Genomic DNA, 26,178 nt, shown 5'->3' on the forward strand with positions numbered 1-26,178 from the left:
ACTGTCACACAGCCAGCAGTAGCTCGGGGGAAACATGGATATAGATTTCCATAGCTATGCAGGCCATTGTCTGCCACTGTGAGACTGTAACTCCTATCATGCTTTGGGAGATTTTGGTTGAGGTTTGTAGGAGTTATAATAAACATATAATGTAATAGCACTGTGAGGCAAGCACCTGTCAAACCGCTTATATGGAATAACTAAAGTCCGACTCATCCAGTGTTTGGTTCAGCCCTAAAAGAGTCACCATTTCAATGGACACATACAATTAGTATTTAACTAATACAGCCCTAAATTATGATTTCATTTATATTTTAATCTACAAATGTCAGTCACCCATTTTTAGGACACACTTTGAAATGAAGAGCAGTCGGAAGTGTTTCTTTATGAGAACATTTTGATTGCAATAATAGGGGGTGAATTTTCCTTAGCTGCAGTTCTGCATCTAACGAAAGGTGAGATTTAAAGGAAAATAAAGTTATAGTTCCCTAGAATGCCCTCCCTCCCCATGGTGCGATTACAATTACCGGGTTCAGGGACCAGGGACACTGCACCCAAACCGATTCAATGAGCTTAAGTGGTCTGGGGGGCCTATAGTGTCCCTTTAAGGGTTTGGGAAAATACTCATGCAAATTTTAATGAACACATTCTACACAATAAAAAATGCATTTTAAACAGAATAATAATAATAATAATAAAATGTGTGGAAAGTAAGGAAGGGGCAGAGCTTGAATACTGAAGTAGAACTGGTAGAAGCTAAAAGACAAATTTAAAAGAACACTCCAGACTGGAGGCCAAATAGAGCCAACTATTTCATGTTTCCCAGCCTCAGAATTAAAGCAGCTGTACCTTCTTTTTGAGGACAAACCATTGTCCTGCCGTAGCTGAGAAGCAGAAGTTAAGCACTTGGCCGTGGTTCCATTCGTCACATAGGATTAATAATACTGCTGTAGTGAGGAGAATGGCATCGAAGAGGTCACTGGGTGAATGACAATGGATTTGGCATTTGTTGTTTTGGTTGATTTCTGTTGAATTTTAGACTCAAACATTTAACATTCTTGTCCTATACCTTCATCATTGCTAGCACACATGTTTTGTTCACTGAGCATTGCTGGTCAGACTTATTGTTCAATGGATGCAATTAATCATCGGTATAATTTGCTAAGATATTTAGTACGTATTGCTATTCGCAAAGGGTCAGATGACACTCTCAACCAGTCACCAGAAGGAATCCAAAAATGGTTTAACACCTTGGGACTCGAGCCCCCATTATAAATTCATTACAGGAGCAGAGCAGCGTCTGGAGAATTCACTTACAATAGGGCACAATGTATCGGGATAGGTCTGTGTTGGCACAATACTGTAACAGTGAGAGTGATACATCAGGTGTAAACGTTGTATCGGTCTATACTAGCCCAGCACTGATAATGTTTACTGGTTAGAATGTTAGTGATACATCAGGTGTAAACATTGTATCGGTCTATACTAGCCCGGCACTGATAATGTTTACTGGTTAGAATGTTGGTGATACATCAGGTGTAAACTTTGTATCAGTCTATACTAGCCCAGCACTGCAATCTTTGAGTTTGGATTCCAATATTGTTGAATTGGTAAGGCAGTGGCTGAGTGACAGGCAACAGAGGGTTGTAGTCGATGGAGTATGTTCGAAGCTTGGGCTTGTCACCAGTGGGGTACCTCAGGGATCTGTACTTGGACCCATTCTCTTTAATATTTTTATTAGTGATATTGCAGAAGGTCTTGATGGTAAGGTGTGTCTTTTTGTGGATGATACTAAGATATGTAACAGGGTTGATGTTCCAGGAGGGATAAGCCAAATGGCTAATGATTTAGGTAAACTAGAAAAATGGTCAGAGTTGTGGCAACTGACATTTAATGTGGATAAGTGCAAGATAATGAATCTTGGAAGTAAAAACCCAAGGGCAGAGTACAGAATATTTGATAGAGTCCTAACCTCAACATCTGAGGAAAGGGATTTAGGGGTGATTATTTCTGAGGACTTAAAGGTAGGCAGACAATGTAATAGAGCAGCAGGAAATGCTAGCAGAATGCTTGGTTGTATAGGGAGAGGCATTAGCAGTAGAAAGAGGGAAGTGCTCATGCCATTGTACAGAACACTGGTGAGACCTCACTTGGAGTACTGTACGCAGTACTGGAGACCGTATCTTCAGAAGGATATTGATACCTTAGAGAGAGTTCAGAGAAGGGCTACTAAACTGGTTCATGGATTGCAGGATAAAACTTACCAGGAAAGGTTAAAGGATCTTAACATGTATAGCTTGGAGGAAAGACAAGACAGGGGGCATATGATAGAAACATTTAAATACATAAAAGGAATCAACACAGTAAAGGAGGAGACTATATGTAAAAGAAGAAAAACTACCACAACAAGAGGACATAGTCTTAAATTAGAGGGACAAAGGTTTAAAAATAATATCAGGAAGTATTACTTTACTAAGAGGGTAGTGGATGCATGGAATAGCCTTCCAGCTGAAGTGGTAGAGGTTAACACAGTAAAGGAGTTTAAGCATGTGTGGGATAGGCATCAGGCTATCCTAACTATAAGATAATGCCAGGGACTAATGAAAGTATTTAGAAAATTGGGCAGACTAGATGGGCCGAATGGTTCTTATCTGCCGTCACATTCTATGTTTCTATGTAATGTTTACTGGTAAGAATGTTAGTGATACATTAGTTGTAAACATTGTATCGGTCTATACTAGCCCAGCACTGATAATGTCTACTGGTTAGAATGTTAGTGATACATTAGGTGTAAACATTGTATCGGTCTATAATGGCCCAGCACTGATAATGTTTACTGGTTAGAATGTTAGTGATACATCAGGTGTAAACATTGTATCAGTCTATAATGGCCCAGCACTGATAATGTTTACTGGTTATGGACTGCAATCTCAATGTTAATCTAAATGGGAACACTTTGGAGGTGTTTGCAGCCTCCATCTGTCAAACCCATATGCCGCAAGTGTAGGACCATCCACACTGAGATCTTTGTGGAATGTGTGCCTTAATGGTCGTACATGCCCTTAGCCAATCAATTGCCAGCCCTCATTCGCTTTTTGTTTGTTTTTCAGCTGGTATGTGCTTTGAGACTTCCTTTTTTTTTTTTTTTTTTTTTTTTGATGTCTAGTGAGAGGCTGGTTAAATTCTAATCCATTCCTCCAGAGATTAATATTCAGAAATTTCAAGGTCATACTATGCTTTGCAATGGAAGTTCAGTTTGTGTATTCCTGTCCCAAAACAAAAGGAACAATCGGCCAGCAATGCATAAATAATATTCCTTGATACATTTTGTTGCCAAGTTAAAGTTTATGTTAAAGGTTTAAATTTCGAAGTATCGGATTCTATATTTTTAAGATACGGCCTTCTCCTAAACCTGCAGTTATCTGGGCTTTCAAATAAGGATCGTTTTAATCCCCTCATGACGAAGTACAAGAGTGTAAATACACGTAAAGGACACGTGTCTCTTTTCCGCCTATGTAACTATGTAGTGATCAATATCATTTATTTATAAAGTACTGACAGATGGAGACGCTACTTCATAGAGTGTAAATGGTAACTCGATCTTCTGTCAGATGGGCCGCGCCGCACAATTACTGTGCTATAGCTGCCGGCAATTCAAACCGTTTGTGTTTGTTTTGTTTCCCCTTTCTCTCTCTTTCTGTGTGATACCAGTCTCCTCTCTCTTTCAAAAAACAAGTATCCTTAATCCTAATTGCCCCATTGCCCTCCTAATTGCCCGATCGCCCTCCTAATTGCCCGATCGCCCTCCTAATTGCCCCATCGCCCTCCTAATTGCCCCATCGCCCTCCTAATTGCCCCATCGCCCTCCTAATTGCCCCATCGCCCTCCTAAGTGCCCTATCATTATCTTTTGTAACCAATGAGTCTCAGTAGTAATTGGAGGTGCGCGTTTAATGGCGTTTTCCCTGATTGTAAACTCTGAAAACACAGTATTTTATTGACATTGCTAGAAAATCTCTCTGAACTCTGTGCAAAGATTCTCGCAGCTGCTAGAGGCCGCAAGAAGGAACTGCAAATTCAACTGAAATGACAACTTGCTTTTTTTTATAATTGAGTGGATTACATTGGGTTTTAACAGCTGTGACATCAGAATGCCTTTGGGAAGTGGCACGGTGTGTAGTGAATTTGGCTCTTCTCCCCAGGTGCTATCTCCTCCCAGGGGCTAAACAAGGTACGCTGTCATGTAGGGAGACCAGAGTGAATCCCATTTCACCTAATGATGGATTGTTTGAGTGGACGGGTCAGGAACATCAGCGCTCTCATAATGCACAATCTTGATAATAATAGAAATCGATCCACATGTAATTAATATCTAATTTCTTGCCTAAATCTTTCCTTGAAATGACATCATTCTGCAAGTATGAAGGTGATATTACTCATCATATAAACATTAGGCAATTTGTAATATAAGTCTAATTAATATCTCACTCATTACTTTTATTTAGTCATTGTGATAACATTATAGTACTGGACATATAATGATATTTACAGAATGTATGGGAATTTCTAGATGCATGACTCCACCCAAGGCGGAGAGAATGCGGACAGGTAGACTCATTCCTGTTTTAATGAGAAGGTGTGCCGTACAAAACAGCAATCAAGTAGAGATGTGCCAATAACCCATTTAATGTGCGTAGTCACATTCATGCTGGATGGCGGGGAATCTAACCAGTGTTTTACATGGTCCGTTCTGTGTGTGTTTTGAATGATACTTAAGTTGGAACTGCTTTGCCAAGTCTTTATATGCCTGGATGGTGTAATGCCAAGTACCTCGGCTGCGACAAAGCTGAAGGGTCTCCCCAATGATCCCCCGGAAAGGGATGTAATTGGAGGGGCTGCATGGATAGACCTGATACTGAAAGATCAGAACCAGTACCTGAAAACCTGAAGCCAGAGGCCCCCACTCCTCAACAATTCTGTAAGAAGCATGTGATGTTTACAAGCTTCAGCAATATAATGAGTAAAGCTGAAAGCGGTCTATTCACATCCTTCTCCTACATGTCTATATATAGGTACATGATGTGCAGTCCTGCTCTGCGTTGTCTGTCATTATGGCAATTTGTCTAAAAATAAATAATACGTAGAACTAGGGGTGGTTCTCTCCCCAACACGAAAACAAATTGGACGTGTAATGCGTGTGCTTATAGGAAATGGGGGGGTACTTACTATTCCACATGGTAGTAACCTGGTCTGAGCTATTTCCAAGAATACAAACCAGTATTACTATGTAGTTCTATTGGAGGGCCCCTAAGTTTAATACATAGAATGGGGATACCCGTTTTCTAATGCCCTCTCTCAGTCCTGGCAGCTCCCCCCTCCCGCGTTATCTGGCCTGCTGATCTTTTTGTGTTTCTTGTCCAATCAAACGATTCTTACAGGGAAGGTGTTTGATGTAAAGCGCTGCGGAATTAGCTGGCGCTAAATAAATACCAATAATAATAATAATAATAATGTCCTCGTGGACATCTGACGTCACATGACCAAGCCAGATAGAGGAGTCAAGACAATTCATGCTTCAGACGTGTTCTAAGGGAAAGAGGCAAGTTCTCTTTAATTTCCAATGTCTCTGCACATGAGGGATGAGAATATCTATTGCCGATGTTATGCTTAAAGACCTGATATAATCCACAATCCAAAGAATCTCAGTAGCTGGGAACCAGAAAGCCTACAATGAAATACTGCAGGTTCTCGAACAGTCTGTGTTTTATATACGGTATGTCAAACTGAAAGGGTTCTAAACAAATGCGCCAAATGTCAGGAATTCAAAGTGAATAAATTGTATCTGAAAATCGCTAAACTGAAACATTCTCCAACTCATTCCCACTATTTTGGCCAATATTGTGGAAATGTACTTTTTTCTTCACTTTCTAAGTAAAATAATCCCGATACATTGTAACTGGACATATAGAGCAAATTAGAGTCCGAAGTATTTCTTTAATTTACTAAATTCAACATGTTCTATCTAATATATGTTCTCGTTCTATGTAATATATGTTCTCGTTCTATGTAATATATGTTCTCATTCTATCTAATATATGTTCGCGTTCTATCTAATATATGTTCGCGTTCTATCTAATATATGTTCGCGTTCTATCTAATATATGTTCGCGTTCTATGTAATATATGTTCTCGTTCTATCTAATATATGTTCTCGTTCTATGTAATATATGTTCGCGTTCTATCTAATATATGTTCGCGTTCTATGTAATATATGTTCGCGTTCTATCTAATATATGTTCTCGTTCTATCTAATATATGTTCGCGTTCTATCTAATATATGTTCTCGTTCTATCTAATATATGTTCTCATTCTATCTAATATATGTTCGCGTTCTATCTAATATATGTTCGCGTTCTATCTAATATATGTTCTCGTTCTATCTAATATATGTTCTCGTTCTATCTAATATATGTTCTCGTTCTATCTAATATATGTTCTCGTTCTATCTAATATATGTTCTCATTCTATCTAATATATGTTCGCGTTCTATCTAATATATGTTCGCGTTCTATCTAATATATGTTCGCGTTCTATCTAATATATGTTCGCGTTCTATCTAATATATGTTCGCGTTCTATCTAATATATGTTCGCGTTCTATCTAATATATGTTCGCGTTCTATCTAATATATGTTCGCGTTCTATCTAATATATGTTCGCGTTCTATCTAATATATGTTCGCGTTCTATCTAATATATGTTCGCGTTCTATCTAATATATGTTCGCGTTCTATCTAATATATGTTCGCGTTCTATCTAATATATGTTCGCGTTCTATCTAATATATGTTCTCGTTCTATCTAATATATGTTCGCGTTCTATCTAATATATGTTCTCGTTCTATCTAATATATGTTCGCGTTCTATCTAATATATGTTCGCGTTCTATCTAATATATGTTCGCGTTCTATCTAATATATGTTCGCGTTCTATCTAATATATGTTCTCGTTCTATCTAATATATGTTCTCGTTCTATCTAATATATGTTCGCGTTCTATCTAATATATGTTCTCGTTCTATCTAATATATGTTCTCGTTCTATCTAATATATGTTCGCGTTCTATCTAATATATGTTCGCGTTCTATCTAATATATGTTCGCGTTCTATCTAATATATGTTCGCGTTCTATCTAATATATGTTCTCGTTCTATCTAATATATGTTCTCGTTCTATCTAATATATGTTCTCGTTCTATCTAATATATGTTCTCGTTCTATCTAATTTATGTTCTCGTTTGATACGTCAATATGCCGACAGCATAGAACGGCTTTACCCAAACTGTCTCCTCTCTCTCAGGTACAGAAAGTTACTCCTCCCGAAGCCAGTACACCACCTTACCCTCGTCTTATAGTTCCCGGTCTCAGGTGTTGGGCTCTGAACAAAGAATATCTGTAAGTATCTGGGGAAAGAAAGACGTTCTTCATTGTCCTGTAACTTCTTATAATGGCTCTGTCCTTTACCAAAGGAAAAATAACTTCCTTTAACCGCTAGTCGGTTCTAAAATGTTTCAAGGGACACTTCCTATTATCAGTGACAAAAACCACTAGAAAGATACCCCCCAAGCTTCACCAGAGAGTCCATCTCGGGCAGGAAAATGGCTCCACCATTCAGATGATTAATTTAGCCTGCAGCAGAATGTTTATTGATCAGATTGGATGAGTGGATCTGCTGAATAAGATAATGGCGGCCGTACCAGACCTGCTTATAACCCCACTAATCACCCCATTCACTGCTAAGCAATGGAGCTGATCCCAAGTCATCAACTGCTCATTCAAGTAGATACCGGCTCCCTCTGAAAGCTAGACAGTGTATCCCTGTGCACATGCAGGGTATGTAGTCTTTACTAATAGCCGGATAGCCAAAGAAGGTCGCATGGATTCTTTCTTTGATGCCAGTGGCTTGTTTTCTTTTTCTTTGAAATCGCGGTAGTCCCAGGAACTACATGTATGGAGAAAGAGGTATATAATAAACACAGGTTGTTAGAATGCATGAAGTTTAGAAACACAGAAGGTCAGCTGATAGTTTCACAGGAAAGATTATTTGAAAATGACTTTCATGTTGACTTGTTTATTTTTGTTGTTGTTCTTCAATTATATTTATATTTATCTTTATCTCTCTCCCAGTCTGCTCGACCATCCGCCTATTCCACCATTGGAGCAGTTAGGTCAGGAGGTTACTCTTCTCGTTCTGCTGTGGATATTGGAGGTACACAAAGAATCAGCGTGGCACCTCAGCAACGTGGTTATTCCACCAGCCGCCCAACCTCTTACCATGAACGTGTATACCCAAGCCGGAGAGAAAGTGATACAATGTCACTGAGGTCCCTCCGCATTGGCAATGGAGATGATCGTTATGACCAAGGGGCACCATTTAATGCAGCTTCCTATGGGCGCCAGATGTCCACTACCAGTGCTGGGCCAACACTTCAAAGATCTTATTCAGGCAACATTGCCCAAGATGGAGGTGGTACAACTTGGGTTGAGAGGGCAGAGGTGGCACAAACTCGGACAATCCGGGCACCTGCCATGCGTACTCTACAGCGTTTCCAAAGTACTAACCGGGCTCGCATGGCATCTGCTTCCTATGGCACTCTAAATGCAGTGTCTCCACAGCAGATGCAACAGCAGTCCTCTGTCGGGGTAGGTTCTAATTATGTGTCTACCATGCTTGAGCAGAGCTCACGTGCACCATCTGTGAGAAGCCTGGCAGAATCTGTACATCAAATGCAAGATCTTCGAGGCGTGGATGTTTTTGATGGTAACAAGAGTCTAATGAGCCAGCACTCCTTTACAAGTGGGTAAGTAAACGTTTGCTGCTTTAAGGGTGTTCCGGTCAAATATATCTGTATATAAAAGAAAAGGAGCAAAGGTGGTGGGAGTGAGCTAAGAAAAGGCAAAGATGTAGGCATCGCAAATGACTTTGATTACAGTAGACAAAATATATAAACTTCCATTGAAAGTTATAAGGACTAGGTGTGAAACTACCTATATAACATGTCAGCACTATTCAGTAAATATGATGATAAATGTTGTCAGTGATAGAAATGAATTTCTCTATATGATACACTTCCAGGTTCGATGATATGGACATGCCTTCGGCAGTAAAATATTTAATGGCTAGCGACCCCAATCTGCAGGTACTGGGCGCAGCTTACATACAGCACCGTTGCTACAATGATGCAGAAGCCAAAACACAGGTGAATATGAACTCTTAAATGGCCTTAATTTAATGGAAATTACTGTCTCTCCAGTGAATATTATAACGGTTTTTAATCTTTACTTCCCAGGCAAGAAGCTTGCAGGCTATTTCCAAACTGGTAAAACTTTTTAACAAACGCAATCCGGATGTGCAACGTCATGCCACAGGTGCCATGCGCAATCTTATTTATGACAGTGCGGAGAACAAAATGGCGCTAGTGGAGGAAAATGGCGTATATGAGTTACTGCAGGCGCTGAAAGAGCATGATGATGATGAACTAAGGAAGAACGTAACAGGTGCGATGTTAGTTGTGTTATTAAACCGCTTTCATTTCCTGTGATTTTATTCTATCGATTATTTTTGCTGTCCCCGCTTACATTATTTTCTCTTACTCAGGCATTTTATGGAACTTGTCTTCAAGTGATAATCTAAAAACAAGGTTGGCAAGAGACACTCTTGGCCCACTCACAGATCGTGTCTTGACACCCCTGTCCGGCTCAGCGGGCTCAGCACTTATTCAGCAGAATGCATCGGAGGCTGAAATATTCCACAATTCTACTGGATTTCTCAGGTACCAAGATATTGATGGAAAAAATCCAGAACTTGGTGGGAAAATATGGACAATGACAGATTGTCGGGAAAGGATTGAGCTTTTCAGACAAAACACAGATGATATTAATAGGTTGTGTTTTTTTGTTTTATTTTTTTATATTCTACCAGGAACCTGAGCTCAGCCAGTGAGGAGACCCGCCAAAAAATGCGAGAGTGTCCTGGTCTTCTGGATGCCCTGGTTGGCTACACCAACAACGCCTTGCAAGCTGGCAAAAATAGGGACAAGGTGAGCACTACATGTGCATGTATAGAGGGCAAAAGGAAATCATTAGCACAAAAGTAGAGGCCAGTGCTAGAAGTCGACTCCGCACAATGCTTTCTTTGTGGTTAGATGGAAATAAAAATGGCAGCTGTGATAACTAACCTATTGTCTCTTTTCTTGTAGAGTGTGGAGAACGCGGTGTGTGTATTGAGGAACCTCTCTTACCGTATCTATGATGAAATGCCTCCCTCCTGCCTGCAGAGAATAGAAGGAATCCAACGAGGACGCACCAATGCTGGAGATACAATTGGCTGCTTCACCCCACAGAGCCGGAAACTCAAAGAGGTAAAAAGTCAACACATCCCACCGCTAGCAATGGCCATGCCTTCAGCAAAATGCAAACCACATCTGCAGGAAAACCATAAGTGCTGTCCCTTACAGTTTAAGAAGAAACAAGAGACTTTTATTCTGTTTAATAATCACTACCTGCTGTCACTCTTGGAGCTGATCTGGGAAATATACAGAAGAATAACACTGAATTGGTTACTGGGGAAAAAATGTCCTGTTTTTATTTATTTCGCCATTACTTCACACATTTTTGGCAATGGACCACAATTTAGGTTTTACTCCCAGATTACAGAATGCTAGTTTGCAAGGTAAAGCTATATTTAGTTTTGTTACATAATAAGTAAGAAAGCAACCTTTTTTTTTTTTTCCCCCTCCTGACAGCAGCAGCAAGGCACTGACCTTGCCACCTTTGCAGAGATTTCTCGGGACCCTAAAGGCATGGAGTTGCTGTGGCACCCACAGATTATTGGTCTATATAACCGGGTTCTGCAGCAGTGTGAGCTGAACAGGCACACCACCGAAGCAGCGGCGGGCGCTCTGCAGAATATCACTGCCGGAGATCGCAGGGTGAGAAATAAAACACACACCTCCCAGGAACACAGAACACTACACCCACCACTCCGTGTTCTCATTTTGGTGACTCCATGGTAACAAACCCAAAAATGTGAAGCGTTACTTGGATTATTGGGATTGCAGTAAGATCGGTGGCTGACGCAGAGTTAGAATACCTGGTGTTTCAGAACTGAAGTAGGAATAGCTCACTTGTGCTCACAATTTCTTTTTCATTTTTGTTTAATTTCCCCTAAATGTAAGATCTGAGAGTATGTGAGGATTCTATCCAATAATAAAATAGAACTGTGCCTGCAAGCGCTTCAGATATACAATATCCATACGTTTGCATTGCACGCATGTCTCGTTTGAAAGCATTACCATGGTGAATGTATCACATGGAATGAAATAATTGCCGGCAAATTGCTGAGACTTCTAACGTTTATTTGTGTTTTCACAGTGGGCAGCGGTTTTGAGTCAAGTGGCACTTGAACAGGAACGTATTTTAAACCCTGTCCTGGATCGCTTACGGACTGCAGATAACACTGAGCTACGTTCTCTCACTGGACTCATACGCAACCTTTCAAGACACGCCAAAAATAAGGACGAGATGTGTACGTGTTTAGCTCGCCCTCCCTTCAGCTCTTTCTGGAGTTTCTTTACATTCTTCCCCAGCTTTCTAAATCTTTATCCGTCTCTTCCCTTCTATTAATCAAGCATGCCTAACACCTACACTAGTGATTAGACGTGGTTTTATTATGTTCACTCATACTATAGGCCCTTCTTCAATATTTGTATTTATTTTTATGTATATTTTTTTTATTTTATTTTTTTAGCAACCAAGCTAGTGAGCCACCTCTTGGAGAAGCTCCCAGGTGAGGGTGGTGATAAGAGCCCTCCTCCAGAAGTTATAATTAATATAATTGCTGTTCTGAACAACCTAACCGTAGCTGGGCCGCTAGCAGCAAGAGATATCGTGTACTTCAATGGGCTGAACAAACTAATGTACATCAAGAAAAGGCGAGACAGGTAAAGACAGGGCTGCGCGCTATTGTTGGTATTTACCTCTTACGGCTGCAAAGAAATGCTTTAATGTCACCAATACCCAGAACTTTGTTATATATTTGATGACTCACAGTAGTTGTAGTACGTAATGCTGGCTAGACCCATTGTCATTTTGCTAAAACAGGACAAAAATAAAGCCCTTCTTTCTTTATAAGAACTTCCTGGTTTCATCATCCTTAGAGAAATAATAAAGGGTGATTTTTATATATTTTGATAGTAGAAAACGTTTATAAATATTGACACTATAGTCACCAGAACACGCACAGTTTATTGCATTTGTTCTGGTGAGTACAACCATTTCCTTCAGGCTTTTTGCAATAAATGCTGTGTTTTCAGAAAATAGTGATACCTCCACTAGCCACTCCTCAGATGGCTGCTAGAGGTGCCTCCTGGGGCAGTGCTGCACAGTGTGACTGCCATTCAGGGTCTCCACCCTCTGCATGCAGACACTGAACTTTCCCCATAGAGATTCATTGATTCAATTCATCTCTATGAGGAGATGCTGATTGGCCAGGGCTGTGTTTGAATCATGCTGGCTCTGCCCCTGGTCTTCCTCCTTGTCAGTCTCAGCCAATCCAATAATCCCAATGCAAAAGGATTGTGATTGGCTGAGATCATTAATTCTCATGATGTCAGCCAAGGAGCCAGCCAGCAGACCCACACAGCGCTGGAAGTAAAAAAAGTTTTGTTTTACTATATTTTTGGTTTCCGTTTAGCTACTTTGGCCTTAAATTTAAAATGTTCACCTTCGTAAACAAGCTTGGAAGAGTTGGACGTATGTTACTTTGTATATGTTTGTGAATGTGAACGTGACGAGTGCTGTATTAGTTGAGGATTTCTAAGTGGGACTGATATTTCCGAGGTTATAATCGGAGGAAAATGAGAATGAAAGATTTGGAATGAAAATAATTTATATTCTTTTTGTTTTATCTTCAGCCCAGAAAATGAGAAGGCCTCTCGTGCGGCCTCCAGCCTCCTCACCAACATGTGGCAATATAGTAAACTGCACCGCGACTTCAAGGCAGTACGTGAATTCTTTACACCTTATTCTCCACGTATCCGAACGCCACAAACACTATAATCTCCCCTGTCTGTCCTTCCATCTGATTTTACTAGAAAACATGTACATTTATAGTATTGGGCCCCTACAGGAGGCATCCTTTGTGTGTATTATCCTAATTAGCGGGTCATTCAAGTAACATCAGAACAAGCGCAAACAAAAATATCCAATGCACCAAAAACAAACGTTTTGCGTGAAACTACATTGTACGCGAAGAAAGGGTTTCTCACATGAAATGTTTGTTTTTGGTGTCCTTAATTAAATGTGGAGCACTGGATATTCTTGTTTGTGCTGGTTCTGTTCTTGTGGTCCTAGAACCATCTTCACAGAATGTTTGTTTTTTGAATGTATTTATTGTACTTTTAAAGCGATAGTGCAGTATACGTTTTCTCAGGTTTTTGGCATTTTTATGTAATTACCGGCTCAGTATGAATGCCCTAATTCTATTCTCAGCCCTTATAAAGCATTAACGTATACTGTGGCAATGCACAATAGCTGGATTAACAAACAAGTAGCTGCCACAAGACAAGTCAGGCTTACAGGAAAAGGGGATTGTGACGGCCCGGCTTCAAAGAGTTTCCAGTTCTCCTGCTAACTACTTAACTTGATTCTTTTTGCTTTACAGAAAGGATACCGAAAAGAGGATTTTCTCAGCTCGTGAAGTGGACTGCATGTGTAGATGATATGACCAGCTGGTTGGAGATAACCAATTATTCTTCAGTGCTCATACATTTAATTCTGCAACATATTTCTTTCTTTAAGACCAGTTGGGTTCCTCTGTTCAGACTCCAGTAGGCGCCAATCACATCGATGAATGTAAATAGATCACTAAGTGCATATGTGTGTCATTGTATTTTGTAAAATGGCACATTAAAGGGATCGGTATCTATACAATACTTACACATGCATGTACATTTAAATACTTGGATTTTAAACATTTGGATTGTCATTTGCAAGTTTAAAGGGGGGGGGGGGATAATAAATTGTGTTGATGCTTACGTTGAACATTCATTCTCTTAGCCTCTCAGAATTGGCAATTACTTTGCTAGACCTACATTTAAATTATTTGGTATTTTATTCCTGGTAGCCAGATTCGTATAAGAAAGGCTGTTTTTTATTAAAAGGTGTGGTTGGGGGTGTAGATTTAATTTTGAAGTTGCAATGCATCTCTTGCTATTCCTTAGCCTCTTAGTTCACTTTCAAATGGTAGCACAAAACAGGATTTGCTGTGGTCTTTGACTGTGCCAAGACTACTCCTTGTTTGTGAGCCAAAAAGTAAAAAAAAATGAAAAATAAAAACAAAAAAAATGGGGGGGGGGAAAATCTCAGGGGAACATTTCTGTTGCTAAGCGTTTATTTTCACTTTGTTTAGGGCTTTGTCCCTGTTTATGCAATTTATGTAAAAATATAAGGTTGTAGCTTGGTTAATAAAAACAAAGAAGTTTCATTCTGTTATTTGTGTTTCTATGTTGTTCTAGTAACCATGGAACCAAAAGGGTTAAATAGAAATCTCTCTGTGGGAACGTTCTCGATGTACCAAATCAAACCTTACATTCCTGAGCAGAGGTGGGATCTTCACACAGATTGAAACCTTGCTAGGGCCTGTTCTGTTCAGTGAACCCTAGGGCCACAGGAGGCATCAAACATGCGTGTGTTCAGATATGAATGCAAATACACGCAATTGCATTATGTTAAGGATCATCTCTGGATGGGACAAGAATTGCAGTAAGGGAAACTGGAAAGTTAAGATTTAAATTAAACCTCTGCCCCAACCTCTCTTCTTTGAAATCGCAACAGATTTGTTAAAGGAATACTGTCCTGCAATAAGAATAGTCTGGTTTGTAGCACTCCGTACAGACACAAGCCAAGTAAGGTAAAATAGGGTGAAAGTATATCATGTTTAATCATTCTAATCTAACATTTGGAATTCACTTTGTATTCTTGACAATTCACGCTTTAGTGAATAACCATTAAAGGACCACTATAGTGCCAGTAAAACAAACTTGTTTTCCTGGCACTATAGTGTTAATAGGTCCTCCCCCCCCTCCCGCCGGGCTCTAGGGGGAGGAAGGGGTTAAAATATTACCTTTCTCCAGCGCAGGGCTCCCTCGGCGCTGGGGACTCTCCTCTTCCTTCCGATGTCATCAGCTGAATGCGCATGCGCGGCAAGATTCACGTGCACATTCAGCCAGTCTCATAGGAAAGCATTCTCAATGCTTTCCTATGGACGCTGGCATCCTCTCACTGTGAAAATCAGTGAGAAGCGCAGAAGTGCCTCTAGCGGCTGTCAATGAAACAGCCATTAGAGGCTGGATTAGCCCATTTGTAAGCATAGCAGTTTCTCTGAAACTGCTATGTTTATAGAAAAAAGGGTTAGCCCTAGCTGGACCTGGCACCCAGACCACTTCATTAAGCTGAAGTGGTCTGGGTGCCTATAGTGGTCCTTTAAATTGTTACAAATGTTAAGAGGGTAACAAGGGCCTTGCTCAGACAAGCTTGCAGACTACAGGAGTTGGTGTGTAAAAACTGCATGGGTAATTAGAAGAAATCTCTAACCTGAAAACGATAGTTACATAGTGATCTGTGCTGGAAAAACAAACCAAGTCCATCAACTTCAACCTTTGTCACATCTTTTTATGCTGTTGATCCAAAATAAGTAATTAAGGGAACATGCGCATAACCTTGTCCTGATTAAAATTCCGTAAGACTGCCGCCATAAAGAAGAAAAATAATAATAAAGTAAGCACAATTTCTCTTGGTGCCTGTCTGTGAACACACATCAACCACCAATACCTTGTCCTGGGAAAACCATAAACTAAGCATCAGTTATCCAAATAAGATACATAGTCTGCATGTGATACATTATTACTGCGATCACATAAAAATGTTAGTCTCTCCTTGATTGGTTTAGGCTTAGGGCAAAAGGGAGGAACAACAATATCCTGAGTGACAGAGCCAAACGGTGAACGCTACCTTGGGGAGAAATAGATGCACATAACTGTGTCGGTCTGATAAAAATTCAGGAACGAGACAAAACTACAACATGGAACACACTGTCATGGAAATAACCTGGGGGCGGGGGGAGGGGGAATGATTATTCGTTAAAAAATACCGATCAAAGTTTGTATAGGATCAAAGGGAGAGTATTGCAATATCCTTAAAACCTGATTTAGACTTCAAGGAGGAATCACTGGGAGGGACATAAGAGGAATTCTCACTAGAAATATAACTAGCCATGTGCCTCTATAACTAGCCATGTGCTTTTATAACTAGCCATGTGCCTTTTATAACTAGCCATGTGCCTTTATAACTAGCCATGTGCCTTTTATAACTAGCCATGTGCCTTTATAACTAGCCATGTGCCTCTATAACTAGCCATGTGCTTTTATAACTAGCCATGTGCCTTTTATAACTAGCCATGTGCCTTTATAACTAGCCATGTGCCTTTTATAACTAGCCATGTGCCTTTTATAACTAGCCATGTGCCTCTATAACTAGCCATGTGCCTTTATAACTAGCCATGTGCCTTTTATAACTAGCCATGTGCCTTTTATAACTAGCCATGTGCCTCTATAACTAGCCATGTGCCTCTATAACTAGCCATGTGCCTTTTATAACTAGCCATGTGCCTCTATAACTAGCCATGTGCTTTTATAACTAGCCATGTGCCTTTTATAACTAGCCATGTGCCTTTATAACTAGCCATGTGCCTTTATAACTAGCCATGTGCCTTTTATAACTAGCCATGTGCCTTTATAACTAGCCATGTGCCTTTATAACTAGCCATGTGCCTTTATAACTAGCCATGTGCCTTTTATAACTAGCCATGTGCTTTTATAACTAGCCATGTGCCTTTTATAACTAGCCATGTGCCTTTATAACTAGCCATGTGCCTTTATAACTAGCCATGTGCCTCTATAACTAGCCATGTGCTTTTATAACTAGCCATGTGCCTTTTATAACTAGCCATGTGCCTTTTATAACTAGCCATGTGCCTTTATAACTAGCCATGTGCTTTTATAACTAGCCATGTGACTTTTATAACTAGCCATGTGCCTCTATAACTAGCCATGTGCCTTTATAACTAGCCATGTGCCTCTATAACTAGCCATGTGCCTTTATAACTAGCCATGTGCCTTTATAACTAGCCATGTGCCTTTTATAACTAGCCATGTGCTTTTATAACTAGCCATGTGCCTTTTATAACTAGCCATGTGCCTTTATAACTAGCCATGTGCCTTTTATAACTAGCCATGTGCCTTTTATAACTAGCCATGTGCCTTTATAACTAGCCATGTGCCTTTTATAACTAGCCATGTGCTTTTATAACTAGCCATGTGCCTTTTATAACTAGCCATGTGCCTTTATAACTAGCCATGTGCCTTTATAACTAGCCATGTGCCTCTATAACTAGCCATGTGCTTTTATAACTAGCCATGTGCCTTTTATAACTAGCCATGTGCCTTTATAACTAGCCATGTGCCTTTTATAACTAGCCATGTGCCTCTATAACTAGCCATGTGCCTCTATAACTAGCCATGTGCCTTTATAACTAGCCATGTGCCTTTTATAACTAGCCATGTGCCTTTATAACTAGCCATGTGCTTTTATAACTAGCCATGTGACTTTTATAACTAGCCATGTGCCTCTATAACTAGCCATGTGCCTTTATAACTAGCCATGTGCCTTTTATAACTAGCCATGTGCCTTTATAACTAGCCATGTGCCTTTATAACTAGCCATGTGCCTTTTATAACTAGCCATGTGCTTTTATAACTAGCCATGTGCCTTTTATAACTAGCCATGTGCCTTTATAACTAGCCATGTGCCTTTTATAACTAGCCATGTGCCTTTTATAACTAGCCATGTGCCTCTATAACTAGCCATGTGCCTCTATAACTAGCCATGTGCCTTTTATAACTAGCCATGTGCCTCTATAACTAGCCATGTGCCTTTTATAACTAGCCATGTGCCTTTATAACTAGCCATGTGCCTTTTATAACTAGCCATGTGCCTTTTATAACTAGCCATGTGCCTCTATAACTAGCCATGTGCTTTTATAACTAGCCATGTGCCTTTTATAACTAGCCATGTGCCTTTTATAACTAGCCATGTGCCTTTATAACTAGCCATGTGCTTTTATAACTAGCCATGTGACTTTTATAACTAGCCATGTGCCTCTATAACTAGCCATGTGCCTTTATAACTAGCCATGTGCCTTTTATAACTAGCCATGTGCCTTTATAACTAGCCATGTGCCTTTATAACTAGCCATGTGCCTTTTATAACTAGCCATGTGCTTTTATAACTAGCCATGTGCCTTTTATAACTAGCCATGTGCCTTTATAACTAGCCATGTGCCTTTTATAACTAGCCATGTGCCTTTTATAACTAGCCATGTGCCTCTATAACTAGCCATGTGCCTCTATAACTAGCCATGTGCCTTTTATAACTAGCCATGTGCCTCTATAACTAGCCATGTGCCTTTTATAACTAGCCATGTGCCTTTATAACTAGCCATGTGCCTTTTATAACTAGCCATGTGCCTTTTATAACTAGCCATGTGCCTCTATAACTAGCCATGTGCTTTTATAACTAGCCATGTGCCTTTTATAACTAGCCATGTGCCTTTATAACTAGCCATGTGCCTTTTATAACTAGCCATGTGCCTTTTATAACTAGCCATGTGCCTCTATAACTAGCCATGTGCCTCTATAACTAGCCATGTGCCTTTTATAACTAGCCATGTGCCTTTATAACTAGCCATGTGCCTTTATAACTAGCCATGTGCCTTTTATAACTAGCCATGTGCTTTTATAACTAGCCATGTGCCTTTTATAACTAGCCATGTGCCTTTATAACTAGCCATGTGCCTTTTATAACTAGCCATGTGCCTTTTATAACTAGCCATGTGCCTCTATAACTAGCCATGTGCCTCTATAACTAGCCATGTGCCTTTTATAACTAGCCATGTGCCTCTATAACTAGCCATGTGCCTCTATAACTAGCCATGTGCCTTTATAACTAGCCATGTGCCTTTTATAACTAGCCATGTGCCTTTATAACTAGCCATGTGCCTTTTATAACTAGCCATGTGCCTTTATAACTAGCCATGTGCCTCTATAACTAGCCATGTGCTTTTATAACTAGCCATGTGCCTTTTATAACTAGCCATGTGCCTTTATAACTAGCCATGTGCCTTTTATAACTAGCCATGTGCCTTTTATAACTAGCCATGTGCCTTTATAACTAGCCATGTGCCTTTTATAACTAGCCATGTGCCTTTTATAACTAGCCATGTGCCTCTATAACTAGCCATGTGCCTCTATAACTAGCCATGTGCCTTTTATAACTAGCCATGTGCCTCTATAACTAGCCATGTGCCTTTTATAACTAGCCATGTGCCTTTTATAACTAGCCATGTGCCTTTATAACTAGCCATGTGCCTTTATAACTAGCCATGTGCCTTTATAACTAGCCATGTGCCTTTTATAACTAGCCATGTGCCTCTATAACTAGCCATGTGCCTTTTATAACTAGCCATGTGCCTTTATAACTAGCCATGTGCCTTTATAACTAGCCATGTGCCTTTATAACTAGCCATGTGCCTTTATAACTAGCCATGTGCCTTTATAACTAGCCATGTGCCTTTATAACTAGCCATGTGCCTTTTATAACTAGCCATGTGCTTTTATAACTAGCCATGTGCCTTTTATAACTAGCCATGTGCCTCTATAACTAGCCATGTGCCTTTTATAACTAGCCATGTGCCTTTATAACTAGCCATGTGCCTTTATAACTAGCCATGTGCCTCTATAACTAGCCATGTGCCTCTATAACTAGCCATGTGCCTTTTATAACTAGCCATGTGCCTCTATAACTAGCCATGTGCCTTTTATAACTAGCCATGTGCCTTTTATAACTAGCCATGTGCCTTTATAACTAGCCATGTGCCTTTATAACTAGCCATGTGCCTTTTATAACTAGCCATGTGCCTTTTATAACTAGCCATGTGCCTCTATAACTAGCCATGTGCCTCTATAACTAGCCATGTGCCTTTTATAACTAGCCATGTGCCTCTATAACTAGCCATGTGCCTTTTATAACTAGCCATGTGCCTTTTATAACTAGCCATGTGCCTTTATAACTAGCCATGTGACTTTTATAACTAGCCATGTGCCTTTATAACTAGCCATATGCTTTATAGTACAAAGTGCAATGGCTGATTTCTACCATATTTGAATACTGGCAGATAGCTCTTGTTAAAGGACACTCCAGGCCACTAATCACTTTAGCTTGCTGAAGTGCAGCGAGCTTTATATTCGAAGAGTTTGTCCTCTTTATTTTTATTTTACAAAAGGTGCAGGTTTCAATAGAAATTTACACGTTTCTAAATTAACCTTGTTACTTGCTGGTTTGGTTATTTTTGTGGCGATAAACTCAAGAGGCAGCAATTGCCCAGATCCCCTTCCTTGTAAATACTTATCACTGAGCTGCATTGGGAAGTCTGTGATTGGACAGCCACAGAAAGTCTGGGCCGGGTTAGAAGGGGCGGTGCTTGAAAGTTGTTTGAGCCTCACACAGAGAAAAGTGCTATAAATATAGCAAATGAATATTATTTTTGCAAAGGTTGCAGACGAGAACTACAGGTTTTGACACATTCCTCCCATAGAGAAAATATACAAGTTTTTTAGATTTGAGCAGTCGAGTGTCCCTTTAATACCATCTCATAGGAAATCCAAAACAATTCTAGAACTGCAAGATGACAGATTATCCATGGCCAAATACATAATATCAAAGGAAATCAGTCGCGGAGGTAAGAAATCGCAGAGAAACACAGAAACAAAAATGTGACGGCAGATAAGAACCATTCGGCCCATCTAGAGGTCATGCATTAAAGAAGGACTTCAAACAGATGCTTACTAAGAGTATATGATTTGGAAAACGCTACTTTTTAGTGGACAATGTCTCTTTAAACTCCTAGTCTTTCAATGCTCCCTCATGTAAATGAAAGAAACCAATTAAAACGGCTGAGTTTAATAAATTGATGGAATGCAAACTCATCTGGATGAGGTTCAAATAATGATACAGGAATAGAACAACCGATACCATTTTAAAATCTACATATTGAGCACAGATATCTTGTTTAATGCATCTGCCATTATTATAGGGAAACCATAGGCTCGGAATACCTGAATCCAGGGCCGATGTCCCTCTGGGTCAGGGTCCACCACCGATCCTCCTCCCCTGACGTCAGCTGATGTTGGGAACTTTGTGCGCATGAGATCACATTCTGACAACCCAGTAGGAAAACATGAATTCAATGCTTTCCTGTGGGGTTTTAGCTGATGCAGAGCGTGAGGACGTCCAGCGTCAGGTGACATTGCCTAACGACCCAGAATCGCCTCTAGTGGCTGTCTGGCGTTACATAGTAGTGTGCACAGTCCCACATAATTCTATTTCAGACCAGCTTCTCTTTACTTACTTTGGAGGTGTTAGTAACCATTTTCAACCAGGATTCCACAGGAAATCACGTTCTAATTCTAGTGCCGGCTATCATCATGAATCCCTTTAACAGCACACAGCACGGTGCACTCATTGTATTGGGAGCGTAATAATACCGTCAGGTCATTCGGTGCTATTTGTGTGTGCGTGTTTGCTCCCAATGGGGTTCTACAAAGTGCTACACTTTATCACATATAGAAAATCAATGGCGGTCTTAAGCAGGCCTTAAAAATCTTACTAAATATTACTTATATGAGACAGATGGAAAACGTTCTAGTAAAGTGAGAGGAAAAGACTTGTCCTCCCAGTTTTATATAAATTCTAACACTTACTGTGCATCAGCTAAAAATGCTATTTAAGAAAAGCAGAGATTTCACCCTCTGTAAGGCTTTCATATCTCTGATAGTCTGTGCTAGAATTAGTTACCTATCAGTAAAAGAGCGCTCCCTACTGGCTGCATAAATCCACAAACCCGTGTCATCGTTTCTCGCACATGGACACCTAACAGATGAAAACATATGTAAATGTAGACAATTAGAGCTCTGCATTTATTGGTTTATCCTTTACACAAATATTTACGTATGTGTTTCCAGCCAATGATGTTTTAAGAAGAGTTGCACTGTATCACAGATATAAAATCGATAATTGTCAGAAGCAGGGCTGACCTCAGGCACCCTGTACGAAAAATCTTCACAGCGCTCGTCCCTGGCCATACCCCTCCCCGGCCACACCTCGTGCAAAACCTCTAATTTTTATTAACCACGAAACAAGAGATTGGAAAGCTCGATTAAAATAAATGTTTCACTCACAAGTATTAATTTGTAAGTGTAATATATTATTATTATCGAAAAGAACAGTAAACAAACTAAAGTGATAAATAATTGTCAAACTAATGTATTAACACATTAAGGTGTCTATTCACAGTCCTGAAAATATAAAGTGTCAGAATGTCAGGTAAATGCAACACATTCTTCAGTAAAAAAGTTAACTTTTCTAAAAAGCAAAAGTGGAACTCTAGTGATTGGCAGCAGGAAGAGATATTTACCGGTACCTATACTCGTACTGTATTCCAGGGTACAGGGCCGGATTAACATAGGGGCTGATGGAGCTGCAGCTCCAGGCCCAGGCCCATGGATTAGGCCCATCACAATTGTCAGCACTAGGCTCTTAATCTGGCCCTGCCAGGGTATGCCAATTCTAAGTGCCTGGCGCTGATCCGCACAAAATGATAGCACTTATTAAGCTTTAGAAAATAAAAATATTGACCAGTCAGTTTTGGTATAAAACTTTCATCAGGACTAAAGCTTAACCTGTGCATACTGTGTTTGAATTATTATTGCTATATAAAGTTCTCATGCTGGTGGACCGTTTATATCGTTTATAAGCCCAAAAATCAATTCAGCATCTAAGGCACTGAGACCAAAAAGTTCTATCAAATGATATGCTGCCTTGGCTGAGGGTATAAGTGGAGGCAATATGGCAATCAATATGGATTGGATTAAGCAAATGGAAAATATACCAATTCAACAAACTACATCTTATACAAAAATCAGCGGCCAGTTGGAATGCAAGCTGGGAAGCTTTCCTGTAGCAGTGAGCGCATGCTCGCGGCCGCCATCTTGTCGTTCCTTCCACTGTCACACCCCTCTAAGGGAATTTAGGAATTATGTGCAGACATTCACAGATAGTTCCACAGAAAAGGCTGAGAAACACTGGGAAAAATGTGGAGTCCCTTAATGCCTCAAAGAATAAATGGCACTTAATGTGAACTTACCATATATACTAAAATGAAAATGTGTACTACCTTACCAGCACCAGACCCCTCAGAATGCTGCTGGGAGGAGGCATTCCACGTCACTGGTTGCATTCAAAGGGGTCGAAGCCCACCTGGATAGAGGGGGTTCAGTCTGAATAACAGCCTTCCAATAAAGCTCGCCAGCCCACTGGGGGCACTCGTTGCATGGAGCACGGTCTCAGGTCTCTCTGAGTGTAGAGCGAGTGCCTCTAATGATGCGTCACACTTTTTGCGAACAGTTTCCTGTCGTCCCCAAAAGCAGAACACCAGAGAACAATGTCAGGCCAGGACCCAAAAATTGGAAATGTCCCACCAAAATCGGGACTGTTCGGGCATTGCCATATAAACCAAAAACAAATTACTCTTCTAATTACAAAAGAGAAAGAAACGATGACGTGATCACTGCAATCGTGAGGTCACTTATCGGCTATTTGATTAAAAAAAATACCCAGTTTTTACTCTATTACAACCAAACGTGTTTTGTCATTATGCCACTAATGCTGCCCAAACAGCTGCTGCTTTGGAATACCAATTATTAATCTGTCCCTCGATTAACCTTTTGGACCTGGTCACTAGGCATCCCATAATAAGGAATCCGCGAGGCCCGTGTTAAAAAGTGTGTTCAGAAAATAGCCAGATTTTAATAAATTCAGGGAAAGAATCAAAAGTTAGCAGTCAGATATTTTCAATTTCTCTGACATAGAAAATACATCAATTTATAATTAACACCATTGATAAAAATAAACGATGCCAATTGATATGTCAATAATTATCCCTGATATTCTGATAATGTTATCCGCAGTAAAGCAAAACCATTAAACATTGTGTTTTTTTTTTTTAAATAGCTTATTCACACAGCTTATTTATTTTAACCCAAATTCTGCAATATTGCTCCAATTTTATTATAATAAACAACCTAGGGTACCACACACAGGGCATTAATATGTTTTTATTATCATTTCGATTTTACTGGATATTCAGACAATACGGAATAACTCTAATTTGTGTTTGCTGTGACGCGGCACGTGAGATGGCACTGTAATGGCCACTGGACTAGCCCAAATACATGTGTTATTTAATAGAGCATAGCGATTGGGATCAGGGAACACAGGTAGTACGAGGCAGTGAAAGAACACATTATTCTCCATAATAAGGACCACCACCATGCCTGGACCACAATCATGTTTAAATTTGGATTCTGTTAGTACGTCATTTGATTTGATGGCACACCCACGCCAAAAATGCTTCTACCACACCAACAACATATACACACAGCAAACATCTCCAGGTAACAAACGAGAGTCCTGGCAGCTTGCCCGAGACATTCAGCAGCAGCAGAGCGCGTATTTACTGAATGTCATGTGAGGCAGATACAATCAATGGAAACTAAATTTGCATTAAGGTGAAATTGCTCAGACTGGGATTAGTGCGTACACAAGGCTTACTTGAAATCCTCCATCTTAGCAAATAAATGTGAGGGTTTCACAGAGTGTGTAAGAAAGGCGCCAGTATTGTGCGGAAAGATTGGGTTTAGGGTCTTGTGTATTGAATCTCAGCTCCTGCTCTGTGCATTTCATAGTTTGTTAATTGATTGCTATGGATTGTTATTAGGTGATCCTGCCATACTCACAACCCACAATCAGACTGTTACACTCTCTCTGTCATCCTCATACACAGTCACCCCTCACACACAACACAGCCTCGGCAAACACTCTCTCTGTAAGTCATCCTCATACACAGTCACCACTCACATACAACACAGCCTCGACAAACACTCTCTCTGTAACAGTCATCCTCATACACAGTCACCACTCACACACACAACACAGCCTCGACAAACACTCTCTCTGTAACAGTCATCCTCATACACAGTCACCACTCACATACAACACAGCCTCGACAAACACTCTCTCTGTAACAGTCATCCTCATACACAGTCACCCCTCACATACAACACAGCCTCGACAAACACTCTCTCTGTAACAGTCATCCTCATACACAGTCACCCCTCACATACAACACAGCTTTGACAAACATTCTCTCTGTAACAGTCATCCTCATACACAGTCACCCCTCACACACAACACAGCCTCGACAAACACTCTCTCTGTAACAGTCATCCTCATACACAGTCACCCCTCACATACAACACAGCTTTGACAAACACTCTCTCTGTAACAGTCATCCTCATACACAGTCACCCCTCACACACACAACACAGCCTCGACAAACACTCTCTCTGTAACAGTCATCCTCATACACAGTCACCCCTCACATACTACACAGCTTTGACAAACACTCTCTCTGTAACAGTCATCCTCATACACAGTCACCCCTCACACACAACACAGCCTCGGCAAACACTCTCTCTGTAACAGTCATCCTCATACACAGTCACCCTTCACATACAACACAGCCTCGGCAAACACTCTCTCTGTAACAGTCATCCTCATACACAGTCACCCCTCACATACAACACAGCTTTGACAAACAAACATTCTCTCTGTAACAGTCATCCTCATACACAGTCATCCCTCACACACACACACACACAACACAACCTCAACAAACACAATGCACACATTAAGAACACAATCAGCCCTGTACAAAAAAAAAAAAAAAAGCACTTTAAGCAGCCCCTACACATGCTAACAGAGAGAGAGACAGACACACACAGATAGGAATTCCCGACACAGTCACGGATACGGATACACACAGATATATACTTACTACCAGAAACACAATCTCAAGCACATATATAGATATACAATGCCAGACATGCACAC

The 26,178-nt window shown here is 40.3% G+C and overlaps 1 protein-coding gene across 3 annotated transcripts in view; it reads left to right on the forward strand.

Annotated features, from left to right (window-relative positions):
• Window positions 1-14,407, forward strand: part of PKP3 (plakophilin 3) — a 57,484-nt gene extending 43,077 nt beyond the window's left edge. Inside the window, exons 2-13 of one of the 3 annotated variants that reach the window (XM_063438617.1) lie at window positions 7,355-7,449; window positions 8,182-8,855; window positions 9,131-9,254; window positions 9,345-9,552; window positions 9,653-9,827; window positions 9,977-10,094; window positions 10,254-10,415; window positions 10,800-10,985; window positions 11,428-11,581; window positions 11,804-11,996; window positions 12,969-13,056; window positions 13,718-14,407. In XM_063438617.1, coding sequence (XP_063294687.1) covers window positions 7,355-7,449; window positions 8,182-8,855; window positions 9,131-9,254; window positions 9,345-9,552; window positions 9,653-9,827; window positions 9,977-10,094; window positions 10,254-10,415; window positions 10,800-10,985; window positions 11,428-11,581; window positions 11,804-11,996; window positions 12,969-13,056; window positions 13,718-13,753 — 2,213 coding nt within the window. In that variant the 3' untranslated portion in view covers window positions 13,754-14,407. Of the gene's footprint in view, window positions 1-7,354; window positions 7,450-8,181; window positions 8,856-9,130; window positions 9,255-9,344; window positions 9,553-9,652; window positions 9,828-9,976; window positions 10,095-10,253; window positions 10,416-10,799; window positions 10,986-11,427; window positions 11,582-11,803; window positions 12,371-12,968; window positions 13,057-13,717 lie in introns of those variants that run through there. The other 2 variants (XM_063438615.1, XM_063438616.1) reach the window with 2 other exon arrangements.
• The last annotated feature ends 11,771 nt before the right edge of the window (window positions 14,408-26,178 follow it).

The sequence above is a fragment of the Pelobates fuscus genome, chromosome 12 (assembly GCF_036172605.1).
Source record: "Pelobates fuscus isolate aPelFus1 chromosome 12, aPelFus1.pri, whole genome shotgun sequence".
Taxonomy (NCBI): domain Eukaryota; kingdom Metazoa; phylum Chordata; class Amphibia; order Anura; family Pelobatidae; genus Pelobates; species Pelobates fuscus.